The sequence below is a fragment of the Podarcis erhardii genome (assembly GCF_964252035.2).
Source record: "Podarcis erhardii genome assembly, chromosome: 4".
Taxonomy (NCBI): Eukaryota; Metazoa; Chordata; class Lepidosauria; order Squamata; family Lacertidae; genus Podarcis; species Podarcis erhardii.
The window spans coordinates 52,732,067-52,745,479 of record NC_138508.1 but is presented as its reverse complement, the minus strand read 5'-3'; the positions used below and the strand labels follow the sequence as shown (position 1 = coordinate 52,745,479).

General features: G+C 46.8%; 1 protein-coding gene across 1 annotated transcript in view; it reads left to right on the top strand.

Annotated features, from left to right (window-relative positions):
* LTN1 (listerin E3 ubiquitin protein ligase 1) overlaps positions 1-13,413 on the top strand; it is a 40,785-nt gene that overhangs the window by 23,798 nt on the left and 3,574 nt on the right. The window contains exons 19-25 of the mRNA XM_081859414.1: positions 1,512-1,654; positions 2,089-2,224; positions 2,565-2,706; positions 10,002-10,215; positions 10,923-11,160; positions 12,212-12,286; positions 13,115-13,301. Of these exons, the coding sequence (XP_081715540.1) occupies positions 1,512-1,654; positions 2,089-2,224; positions 2,565-2,706; positions 10,002-10,215; positions 10,923-11,160; positions 12,212-12,286; positions 13,115-13,301 (1,135 nt within the window). The remainder of the gene's footprint in view (positions 1-1,511; positions 1,655-2,088; positions 2,225-2,564; positions 2,707-10,001; positions 10,216-10,922; positions 11,161-12,211; positions 12,287-13,114; positions 13,302-13,413) is intronic.

The following is a 13,413-nucleotide window of genomic DNA, read 5'->3' as shown; positions in this document are numbered from 1 at the left end:
CTGTGATCACACCTACTGTTGCCCCATTGATTAAAGTAGGAAATGGGAGGAAAGGCCCACATTGTGTCTCACATTATAAAGAGAGAGGATATGTCCAGCAATGATCTGGTCCAAAATCAGATGGCAGTGATAAAAGTGCATATTAGTGATCATATAACTGGCTGTTTGGATTTTCAAGCTTTGCTCCAAATTGGAGCCACTCTATGATAAAGACCTTCCCCCTCTTCAAGAGAAGCACATGTGTCACATGAGTATGAGGTGGAAATGATGTTTCACTGCACCTGGTCCCTAAACAACATAGACAATAAACAACAATAGCTCTGAATTGGATGGAATTAATTCACCTATAACATATATCATGCATCATGACTAGGATGAAATATGGTTGTTGGGTCATAATTTGTTGGCTACAAGTAGCGCAAAACAGTAAAAATATTCTATATTGTTGATACGTACTTAGATATTTGGTGGTGCACGTGCTGCTTTTGGCACCAAAAGGGGGTGGAATGGGGCGGAACAGACTGATGCACAGCCTGCTGACATGCGCGGCGGCCAGGAACGCAACCCTCGTGCGAGTGGGAAGTTGTCTGTACTGTCTTTCAGGCCATAACACCTTAAGGTGGCTCACATAATAAAACATTTAAAATCCATATTTTTTCTTTTCCCCCATCCCCAACAACAGTGCCATATACCCTCCTGCCCCTGTAAAGTGATAAAATAGAAAATATAATAGTAAAATACTGACAAATTATATTACATAAACCTGGACCAGCCTCAAATCAATCGTTTAAAAGTGTGGTTAAAAGCTAGGTATTTAGAGTCTTTAAACAGTCAACAGGAGAGCCAACTGCTCTTTCCATGCGAAGGAGTTCCATAATGATGGGGACAGCACTGAAAATGCCATGTCTTCTGTAACCACCAGCCTTATTGATGTTGCTGGCAGTTTTGAAGCAGAGCTTTTATAGCTGATCTTAAGGCACATTCATACGGGAGCAGGCAATCTTTTAGATAGCCCAAGTCATTTAGGGCTTTAAAGGTAACCAGCACTTTGCCACGGCTCTTCTAGGCCCAAATCAATCAGTACAGCTGGTACAGAGTTTGAGTTACATGCCCTCTCCTGACATCTGTTCACTATTTCTACAGCTTCCCTAAGCCTAGTAGGTGTAAATGATGAGTGGCAGAGCTGTTAAAGACGCTTTAGCCTGATCATCTTGGTTACTTCATATAGATGTTAAATAGCATGAGAAACAGAAATGGAACATCTTTAGCATTCCTGATTCCTCCCCACCCTCTGTTCCTATATGCTTTACTTCCCTTTGGTGTAGAGTCCTGTCTGTTTCAAATAAATGTTCTGGGGATCCTGGTTTGTGGTTGTGCAAATCCTATTTCTTCATAAAATTCTGCAACAAACCTTTCCCTGTTTCATGGCCTTTCTGAATTACTTTGCATTTTATCTGTGGACATCATACTGATTTCCAGATTGTCTGCTGATGTGTCATTTTCTTGGACAGGTTTTTTCCGTTAACGGAAGGCAACTTGCACACGCTTCAGAATCTGTCTCCATTTTTGCTTCAGGAAGACAAGGAAGAGCTTGTCATTCAGTGCACTGCTAAACTAATGACCTGCAATGAAAGTGGACTTTACAGTACTGATGGTCAGTGCTTTAAATATTATCTCCAATGTTTCATTAGGCTTGTAGGAGTCAGATTTTTAATGCACCAATTTAATTAGATGTTTGCTTGCCTTTGAGAATTGCTTCTGTTCTTCAAGAGAGAGGAAAAGGCTCTTGACGAATCAGTGTATTGTTAAGTGCTTTTTCCAAGGTGCATATTATTAAGCGTACTCATTAGATAAATGGTAAATCTAAGTTTCTTTTAGACAAATTCTGATTTATTACAGATTGAAGAAAATGCAATATGGATGCCCTTTTAAAAGCTGAATGTTAGGAATTATTTAACTTACCTTTTCTGATCTTGCATCCAACCACCAGTGTTCACATCTTGTCCTGCTTCTAATTTACTGCTTTTCTTGTTGTTTTCAATAACATTTGATGTGATATTTTAAATCTAGCATTTGACTCTGTTTTAGGAGCTTTTGGATATCTTGCTATTTTAAATTCCTGCTTGAATTGTGGAAGCATTGATTATGGAGATCTCATGCCTGGAATATTAAAAATCATCATATCCTGGCGAAATGACTATGAGGACAGCTTTCTTTTTAGCTGGTGGGTTTTAGCTTTATTACAGTTTTATTATGACTGGTTTGTGTTGCACGGTTGAAATTGTTATATTTATAATAGGGCTGCAATTCAATTAAATAAGTGTTTGAAATTTGTGTAAGTGTAAACAATATTTCGGTAGCAAGAAGCATACTTTTCTTTTTAGAGAATCTTCCTTTGTCTTAATAGGCATTATCTTAGCAGAGGTATTCCTCCTGTGTGTGAGAGAAGGGGAAATTCCTCTTTGCTTTCTGCAGTGTTCACAAATATTGGAAAAAAAAATACTTTACAAAATCTGCTGCCTGATTAATTTTCTTTTTTTGTAATTTTCCTCCCTGCCCCCCAGCAATCTACAGGAAGGAAGCCCACAGGTGCTTGGCTTGAACATAGAGATGATCCGGTTTATTTCTTTGTTGCTGAATGATCCTTCCTCTTTGCTGGAGAGTGAGTGGGATTTTGTCATGTGTTCCATGCTGGCCTGGTTAGAGGTAAGAAGCAATCTTAAATGTAGGGAATGATATTAAGGCCTCTGCATGAAGTCTTGAGAGTGCAGATATTTTTCTTTGTGAATCCACTGGGTGGCAGTTCCTGCCTTTGAGAAATCTAAAATATGCGGCAACAGCCTATCATGTAAACTTAAGTAATATTATTGTATGGTTTTACTGTAAAATTGGCTACAGTAAATGTTTTGAACTTTTATGAAGCAAAAATTTCAGAACACATTTAAGATTATCTGAGCTTAATCTAGTCCCTTGCACCAGTTCCACAACATGTTCAACAAAACATAACTGGTAGTTTATTTTGCTAAAATATGCTTAACTGATAAATGTTACACCTGACCTTGTACAAAGAGGTATGGATAAAAATGTGGAACAAGAATCATGTCAAAATGAGGGTAAAAGAAGAAATATAGAACATAGAATCGTAGAATTGTAGAGTTGGAAAAAGGGATCACGAGGCTCTAAACCCCTACAATTTCTTACCAAACTCTTACCAACAGATAGATCCTGCCATTCTCTTTATCATTAGAGAGAGAAAAGACTATTGGAATCTATTTTCATACTTAACGAAATTGCTTTGATTTGTTATAGAAGGGTTTGTTGTTGTCACAGCCACCCAGGTGGGTCCCAGCTCACGAGAGACCTTACTCCGTTATAGTTTACTTACAGGAAAAGTTTATTGAAGATAATTGCTTCTTTCACAGTTCAGCATTGTGGCTGTACGTCTGTCACGTTAGACCGCCGAAGTCCCCCTCTGACTCCTCCCCTCCTCCACACCAACTTAATAGCCTGGCTCTAGACCACCTCTTCCTCTCCTTTCTTTTCCGCAGGGTCTTTCTGCCCCCCTGGGTTCTCTCTTTCCGGGATTCGCCTGAGGCTGAATCCTCTGCCGCCTCCTGCCCCCTCCTTCTGGCTTTGGGGCCGGGCTCCTCCTCTGAGCTTTCCCCACTTCCGCGCGCCTCTATGTTTGAACTTGGCGCGCGTACGTTGCTTTTGACCTTTCCTTCGTCCTCTATACTGCCCCCTGTTCCACTCTCTACCCTTTCCGGCTGAACACCTTGCTCCAACCCCCTCTCTCTGTTTTCTCCTGTTCCTCCTCCCTCCGAGAGGCTGACAACTCCACCCCCTTTACTCCGTTCCGGCTGAGACCCCTCTGACAGCGTCTGTGCTTCACTGGGCTTTCTCCCCTCCTTTCCTGACTTTTCACAGCTTCTCTCTTCTCCTGCTTTTCGCCTGATCATGCTAGCTCCCTTTTGGGAATCCTCTGACTCACTGCTTAGGCTCATAGATTCCCTTCGAATTCCGTCATCTTCTTCCTCGTCTCTCTCTCCCTCCTCCCACTCGCTTTCCGTCTCCTCTGCCATCTCCTCACTTCTCCCAGAAACCCTGACATCCATCCCCCCCTCGAAGCCCCCCCTTCCCCCCTCCCGGTCGCTGGGTGCAGGTTGAGGGAAATGTGGTTCTTCCTGGGTCGGTTCAGGATACCGGGTGTCCACGTCAATCTTCTCCTCTGGCAGCTCCGTATACGTGTGTTCGAACTCGGGTTCCCCCCCTGAAGGCATCACAGTCTCTTCCTCCCTCACTGCTTCTCCTGGCGCTGCCTGCCAAGGACCTATCATCCACCTCTGACTCCATACCTCCCTTGGCTGATCCACCCACCAATAAGGGTTTGTCTCTCCCCCCCCCAGGCGGGGATCCCTGGTCGGGCTTGTTTTGGGCGTAGAGCCCTCGGGCGAGGAGAAACCCCCGAACGTGCTGCCCGACAAAGTGGGCGTGAAAAGCCAATCATCAAAATACTCCTCGGGCATGGGTTTGTGCGGAAAAATTGCATGAAACTCCTCCTTCAACAGGGGTTCGTCCAAAGCGTAACCCGGCACCCAGCTATTTGCAGAGACTGGAGTGCCTTCCCTGGCGAGAAAATATTCAACTCCCTCCTCCCCCCATCGTGAATCCAGTATCTCTGTGACCTCATTAAGAGGTTCTGGTCTTGGCGACTCCCCTCCCTCAGGCGCCCTTCTACGTGGCTCTGGAGGTGCTCCTGACTCTTGAAACCTGTGTGGGGCTTTGTAGGGAGTGAGCACCGACCTATGAAAGACCGGGTGCACCCTGGAGCCCTCCGGAAGGGCTAGGCGAAAAGCCACCGGATTGATCTTAGCCTCAACTTGATATGGTCCTAGCTGCCTGTGTTCTAACTTCTTTTTGGCCAACGACCTGGCCGGCATCGCGTGGGCTGCTAACCATACCCAGTCCCCAACCTGAATGTCTTCCCCCGCCCTTCTGTGTTTATCGGCTTGCACCTTATACGCCTGCTTTGCCAGCTCCAAATGTCTCCGCAGCTCCTCGTGCACCTCTTGCAACTCTGCTGCAAACTGGTCGGCATTTTGAGGTCCCCCCCCTTCAGGTGCTGTAAAGCTCGGGAAGGTTCTGGGATGACGTCCATAGTTCGCGAAGAAAGGCGTCACCCCGGTGGATGCGTGCTTCGTGTTGTTGTAGGCGAACTCAGCCATCGGCAGGTAGTCCACCCACGCCGCGGGTCGCTGGTTGGCGTAACACCGTAGGTACTGCTGCATGATCGCGTTGACCCTCTCCGCTTGACCGTTGGTCTGTGGATGCCTCGCCGACGTCAGGTTGATCTTGACGTGCAAGATGCCCAGAAGCTTCCGCCAGAAAGTGGAAACAAATTGGCGCCCCCTGTCGGACAAGACGGACTGCGGTAGTCCATGCACTCTGAAGACGTGATCGATGAAGAGCTTTGCGGTCTGTTCTGCCGTCGCCACCTTGGCACAAGGAATGAAGTGCGCCATCTTGGTGAACAAGTCCACAACCACTAACACCGCCGTCTTACCTCTGGAGCTGGGCAGGTCTGTAACAAAGTCCAACGCTACCCTCTCCCACGGTTGCTGCGGTGTCTCCAGCGGTTCTAACAATCCCGCCTGCTTCTGATGCACTGGTTTGGACCTCTGGCAGATATCGCACCTGGCTACGTAGTCCGCCACCTCTCCTCTCATCTGGGGCCACCAAAAGTCCCTTGCCACCAACTCCATCGTCTTCTCTTTGCCGAAATGGCCCGCACTCGGGGCATCGTGCAATTGTTGCAAAACCGTGGCGCGAAGCTCGTCGGTGGGCACGTAAAGGGCGCCCTTGCGAGTCAAAAGTCCATCCTGCAACTGAAACTCATTGTTGTCAGGCGACCCTCTGCGGAGCTCCTCCATCTTGGATTGTGCAAACTGATCCTCTTGCAGCGCGCGTCGCACCGCGTCCAGGTCGACTGCGATGGTAGCGCACGTCCACGCCTGCGGTGCGAAAATGTACTTTGCTGCGATTGGAGCTACTTCCTCCAGGTATTGAGGCTTTCGGGACAGCGCGTCTGCTATAACATTGGAGTCTCCAGGGATGTATTCTATTTTGAAATCGAAATCCGCAAAGAATTCCGCCCAGCGCATGTGTCGTTGGGTTTGCAATTTAGCCGTCCGCCAATACTCCAAGTTCTTGTGATCCGTGCGGACCTGCACCGTGTGCTTGGCTCCTATCAAGAAGTGTCGCCACGCTTTGAAAGCTGCATGAATGGCCAACAACTCCCTGTCCCATATGGTGTAGTTGCGCTCCGTCTTGCTGAGCTTCCGGGAGTAGAATGCACCCGGTCTCCAGTTGCCTTGCGAATCCTCTTGCAAGAGGACGGCCCCAACTGCTCTGTCTGATGCATCTGTCTCTACCCGCATGGGCCTGCCAGGATTCACGTGCAGCAGCTGCTCCTCGGAGGCGAAAAGGCTTTTAAGCTTCCGAAAGGATCGCTCTGCTTGTTCGGTCCAGACGAACTTCTTCTTCTTGGAACTGAGGGTGTCAGTGATTGCCGCCGTCGCGTTTGCAAAACCTTTAATAAACTTGCGATAAAAATTGGCAAAGCCGATGAACCTCTGGACCTCCTTCCGATTTCGAGGGCTCTTCCAGTCCAACAGCGCTTGGACTTTAGTCTTGTCCATGGCCAGTCCCTCGTCGGACAGCTTGTAGCCAAGGAAATCTACCTCTCTCACATCAAACTGGCACTTCTCCAACTTGGCGTACAGCCTGTGTTCCTTCAGCCTCTGCAGAACTTCCTTCACGTCCTTATCGTGATCCTCTGGCGATTCCGAGAAAATCAGGATATCGTCGAGAAAACAGACACACTTCTTGTAGAGGAGACCTGCCAGGACGTGATGCATGAATGCTTGGAAAACATGGCTGCCATTTTGTAGACCGAAGGGCATAACTCTGTATTCGTACGTGCCCAAAGGAGTGAACATGGCCGTCTTCCACTCGTCGCCCTTCCTGATGCGGATGAGGTTGTAAGCTCCACGTAAATCCAGCTTGGTAAAAATCTTCCCCCTCCTGACTGTAGCCAAAAGGTCGTCAATTTTGGGCATGGGGAAGGCCTTGGGCTTAGTTAGTCTGTTTATGAACCGGTAGTCCACAATGAGCCTCTTCTGGGGCGTGTCTTTCTTTTTCACAAAGAAAACAGGACTGCCTCCCGCTGCTTTAGATTCCTGGATGAATCCGCGCTTGAGGTTGTGTTCTATGAACTCCCGAAGCTCTTGCAGCTCGTCTTCCGACATGGAGTACAGCTTGGCAGTTGGCAACTGCGCGCCTGGCACTAAGTCAATCGCGCAGTCGTAAGGTCTGTGAGGCGGCAATTTGTCAGCTTCCTTTTCGCAGAAAACCTCCAAGAACTCCGCGTACTTGTGAGGAACCGCTTGCACCATACTCAGATGCAGCTGCTGTTCGGCTTCTCCTCCTTGATCGGTTTGGATGCAATTCTGGGCGCAATACGATGAACAAAAGGTGATCTGCCTCTGGTACCAAGCAACCGCGGGACTGTGCCTGTCCAGCCAACTCATGCCCAACACGATGGGCGTGTCCGATAAGTGGGTGACATTGAAACTAATAAGCTCTCGATGGTCTCCAATTTGCATCATCATGGGAGGGGTTTGCTGCACCACTTGCCCCCCCAGCAACTTCCTGCCGTCTACCGTGACCACGTTCAGAGGCGTCGTTGCAGGCAGGAGCGCTATGTTATGCTGCTTGACGAACTGTAATCCCACGAAATCGGCGTTGCTTCCCGAATCGATGGTTGTTGGAACCTCGAGAAGTCGCCCATCAGGCAGCTGGAGTGTTGCTGTGAGTAAAACTGCTGGTTTGGGAGGTAAAGGGTCCATGCGCTGCAAGGATGCTGGGGACTTCTCTACAGATCCGCCTGGCTGAGCCCCAGTAGCTCTGCTTCCAGCCAGGCACTGCAGTTTCCCTGAAGCTGCTCCTCTGATTGCACCTCTGCTGTCACAGTTGCTAGTGCTGCAGTGTGCTTCTGGAGCCTCTGGGGGCACTCTTTCGCCATATGGTGTGCACTGTCGCAGATGTAACACTTCCTGGTCCCTCTAGGAGGCTTCGCTTTGGCTGCAGCAGGGATGGGGCTCTGGGATGGCTTTTGAGCCCTAGCACCACCAATCTCCATTGGCTCCTCGCCTTCCTTCCCCATTGGTGAGGGGTGCGCACGGCTGAAATCCCTGTGCACAAAAGGGAGAGCTTTTGCTTGCGCGCGCGCTTGGGGCCCCCCCTCCTCGTGCCACGGACGTCCCTCATGTCGAATTCCTATAGCCAAAGCCCGTTGCACCACGTCTTCCAGGGTCTGGGGTCTGTCCCCCCTTGCGATCTCATCCTTGACGGAGGGGCTCAATCCCTCCCAAAAAAGATCCCTGACCGGTAGACTGTCCTTCGGCCAATCTAAGGCGGTGAGCAATGCAAAAAATTTAGAATGATATTGGCGTACAGTGGCTCTCCCCTGCCTCAGCCCGTGCATCTGCCGGCGCGCAATGTCCTTATCCACAGAGGATTGAAAACAAGCATCCATTGCCTTGATAAACGCATCTGCATTGCGACGGGCTGGTCCATCTTCGCGCCACAGATTGCGTAGCCAAGCCCTGGCCTCCCCATGCAGGTGCGAAACAATAAATCCCACTCTCTCCTCCTCATCTCTAAAATCATGACGGAGTAAATGCAGTGCATACACGACATCTGCCCTGAAGTTGGGATAGTCTTGCAAGTTGCCATTAAAATGCGAAACTAGGGCACCCCCCCTCCTTCCAAGCGCAATGCCCTCCGCTCTGGAGCCCGGGGTCCCCGCCTTGTCCGCATTTTCCCACCTTGCTTGCAAATCCTGGCACGCTTTCTCCAAGTCAGCATTCTTCTTCTGCGAAGCAATGACTGCCGTTGTGAGAGTGGTAATCTGATCCCGGAGTGCAGCCAGCTGTTCCTCAGCACTCATGGCTGCCCCGTTCGTGAGCTTCGCAAAAAAAAAATTTTGCTTTCAGAGGGAGGGGGACTTTCTGTCACAGCCACCCAGGTGGGTCCCAGCTCACGAGAGACCTTACTCCGTTATAGTTTACTTACAGGAAAAGTTTATTGAAGATAATTGCTTCTTTCACAGTTCAGCATTGTGGCTGTACGTCTGTCACGTTAGACCGCCGAAGTCCCCCTCTGACTCCTCTCCTCCTCCACACCAACTTAATAGCCTGGCTCTAGACCACCTCTTCCTCTCCTTTCTTTTCCGCAGGGTCTTTCTGCCCCCCTGGGTTCTCTCTTTCCGGGATTCGCCTGAGGCTGAATCCTCTGCCGCCTCCTGCCCCCTCCTTCTGGCTTTGGGGCCGGGCTCCTCCTCTGAGCTTTCCCCACTTCCGCGCGCCTCTATGTTTGAACTTGGCGCGCGTACGTTGCTTTTGACCTTTCCTTCGTTCTCTATACTGCCCCCTGTTCCACTCTCTACCCTTTCCGGCTGAACACCTTGCTCCAACCCCCTCTCTCTGTTTTCTCCTGTTCCTCCTCCCTCCGAGAGGCTGACAACTCCACCCCCTTTACTCCGTTCCGGCTGAGACCCCTCTGACAGCGTCTGTGCTTCACTGGGCTTTCTCCCCTCCTTTCCTGACTTTTCACAGCTTCTCTCTTCTCCTGCTTTTCGCCTGATCATGCTAGCTCCCTTTTGGGAATCCTCTGACTCACTGCTTAGGCTCATAGATTCCCTTCGAATTCCGTCATCTTCTTCCTCGTCTCTCTCTCCCTCCTCCCACTCGCTTTCCGTCTCCTCTGCCATCTCCTCACTTCTCCCAGAAACCCTGACAGTTGTCATTAAACTTTTAAGAAAATGCGTAACTTTTAGATTAAAATTATTATTTGAATGGGTGTTATTAAAATTCCTGTTTGTTTGTTTTTTTAAAAAAGGAAAAATAAAGCCCATCCTGGTGTTCTTCTTTCTTTTCCAGACAACAAGTGACAGCCAGGCAGTCTTTCCTGTTGCCCTTGTGCAAGTGTTTGCCTGTGTCAGCTGCGACTTGAGTGCTGCCTCGAGTGCTTTTTTCCAGGCAGCAACTCCTGAAATCACTGAAAAACTTCCACCAAACCTCATGGCTGAATGGCAGGAATTCTTTTCTGAAGGCATTCATAGTTTACTTTTATCTTTGCTGGTAAAAATTACAAGTAAGTCTGGCAAATGATAAGTATACAATATAATATGGAAAAGTAACTAATATTTTGGACACTCTGCTTTACTGCATCTTACTTAAGATTGCAGTTTTATCTAACAGTCTTAGAAATACAGAACTTTTCAGTGTCCAACACTGTTCTGTTTGTGTACTATGGTGGTGTGTTCACCTGGTTAGGCTGTTAAGCTCATTGATAAAAAATGAGACTTTCAGCAATGCTCTGGAAATACTTCACTTTTTGCAATCCATTCAGGAAAGCATGTAAATTTAGTGTGCTGGGTGCTTCCAGACTGGCACTGTTTTTCTGGAGGGATTCAAGGGCATACTGGAAATTTAGGTTTATACAGTTAAAGTAGATTAAAACATTCTGCCACAAGGAATCAATTTTTTAATATATATTTTTTGGTTAGGAAATTGAATGGGAAAAATACTGAACATTATGGGATGAACAAATTCTTAATGGAAAGATGTTAGCAAGGAAATCAGGATGAATGCTCAGTTAAGACCAAACGTAGTCTAACTACCACATAAGCTTTATGTGTGCAAATCAAGATGAGTTGTCAATAAATCGGAGGAGTCCTTTAAGAGTACAATATCACATTTGTATGTTACATTTTTGAATCGTTTTCCAGGAGAACTAATAATTCTGTAATGTAAACTTGCTAAGATGAATTAAAATTGTGAATTCTCTTTTCTGAACAGGAAAAGAAAAAGATGCATTGGAAACATCATTTCAGAATTTCATGTTGAAATCTTTGGGGAAAGCTTTAATGTACATTTCAAAGGATCAGTTATTGAACCACAAACTTCCTGCCAAATTTGTTGCTGGTCAGAAGACAAATCTCCCTGATAAACTACAAACCTTGTTAAATACTTTTTCTCCAATGCTGCTCTTCAGAGCTAGACCTGTTCAAATCACAGTCTACCACATGTTAAATAAGTAAGTTATCCCCTTCACACATACACTTTGATCTTGTTATAGCATAGAATATGTATTTAGAAATAGACCAGGGAACAAATTAGCATAACCAATTGCCCATTCATTACTGGGCTTAGTTCAAGGTGCTCAAATTAGTTTGAAATGTGCAGTCTTTCCAAACCGGAGCCTATGTAGGGCTTCTTGATTTCTAGGTCTGCCTTGAAGATGAAAGGCACACTGACTAACTACTGTTTCCACATCAAGTCCACCAGGGAGCTCCTACACTAAATGGTATTGGCCTCCTCTCAGAGGGATTGGTGACCACTATTTTCCTGTAGGCATCTGCTAGATCGCTCTACTGATTCCAAATAAGGAGACTTACCAAGGGGGCATAGAGGAAGAGGGAGAGCAAAGGGATGAATGCAGAGTCTCTTTCACCCCTCTGCCCTTCCATCTTCTCCAGTTTTGAACTATTGTGTCCCTTATATATATATATATATTTTCAGGCACTAAATATAATAAGGGTTAATACTGAGGATGAGGGCAACGATGCAAGCTATTTCTTGGTAGCACCTCTGTAAACAGATGATTCCAATACATAATAGTGTGCTATAGTAAAGGTAAAGGACCATTAGGTCCAGTCATGGCCGACTGGGGTTGCAGCGCTCATCTCGCTTTATTGGCCGAGGGATCCGGCGTACAGCTTCCGGGTCCTGTGGCCAGCATGACTAAGCCGCTTCTGGCGAACCAGAGCAGGGCACGGAAACGCCATTTACCTTCCCGCTGGAGCGGTACCTATTTATCTACTTGCACTTTGACGTGCTTTCAAACTGCTAGGTTGGCAGGAGCAGGGACCGAGCAACGGGAGCTCACCCCGTGGCGGGGATTCGAACCGCTGACCTTCTGATCAGCAAGTCCTAGGCTCTGTGGTTTAACCCACAGCACCACCCGCGTCCCTAATAGTGTGCTTACTTACTAGTAATATCTGATGTTGAAATCCTTTTCAGAACAGATAATGTTGGGCCTTAAAATATGGATAAAAACACTGTTTTTTAATTTTTCTAAATCCCAGGTTAATGTCTGACTTGCCTAAATTTGACAACGAGGATCTCAAATCCTATGGTGATGAAGAGGAGGAGCTATCATTGTACGTTTCATTTTATTTATATAATGAACGAAGCAATTGCCTATTATAGTAGAATGTTAAAATGTTCCAACCACTTGCCAGACTTGGACTTTCAAGGCTTAAGTGGGAAGATGCACCTGTGATCCTCAATATTGTATTTGTGTGTGTACATGTGCCTCAGGAGCTGTCACATAGTTGCAGAAGGTACACCCCCAAAGAACTGGGAAAGAGTAATGTTCCATGTTTGTTCTCTTCTTCCTGATGTCTTCACAGTTAGGGACATAAGAACCTTGTTGGATCAGACCATAGTCTCATCTGGTCCAGCATCCCATCTCTCATAGCCAACCAGATGTCTATGGGAAGCCTACAAACACAATGTGAGGGCGATAACTGTCTCCTGCCATTGAACCTCTGTGTTGAGGACTCACAGACCTCCACTCCTGGGGGTGGTATATAGCTATCATGGCGTTCTAAGTAGGGCAAGCTAGCCTTTAAAGTGGGTAACTTATTCACAATTTTAAGCAGCGATTCTGCCTTGGGAGTAGCCAATTGTTTGATTTCTGTCTAGATCTTTTTGCTCCTTGCTGTGGGCTTGTTCAGTAGGGCTGGTTTAACTCCCAAGTCATATATTTAGATCTGGAAGAAGTTCTTTGTCATCTTGGTAGCACCTGGTAGCACATTCTAGGTGTTGGCATCAAGGAAATGAAAATAAAATGAAATTCTCCTGGAGAAAAAGTCCTCCATTGAGGTGCTTGAGATAACATGGCATTGATTAATGTGCTTACGTGTTTGGTACAATGGAAACTGGTCTGAGTGTAATAAATAACACCTTTGCTGCCCTGACTTTAGGTCCCCACCAGCAGCTCTTATGACTGTGCTTGCCACTCAGGAGGAGTTACTGGAAAACATCCTAGAAGGCATTCCAGTTGGAGAGTTTGCAGTTATCCAACCACTAAGTGATGAGTTTTGCCTTGTTTTGGGATACCTCCTCACCTGGAAATTAATACTAACTTTTTTCAAGGCAGCATCTTCTCAGGTGAATTAAAGGGTTTATCTTTATCTCCTCACCCTGTGACACACATATACACATGTACTTCTCCACATCCTTCTACTTAATTTGAATTAATTTTATAATGAATGATTTTAGA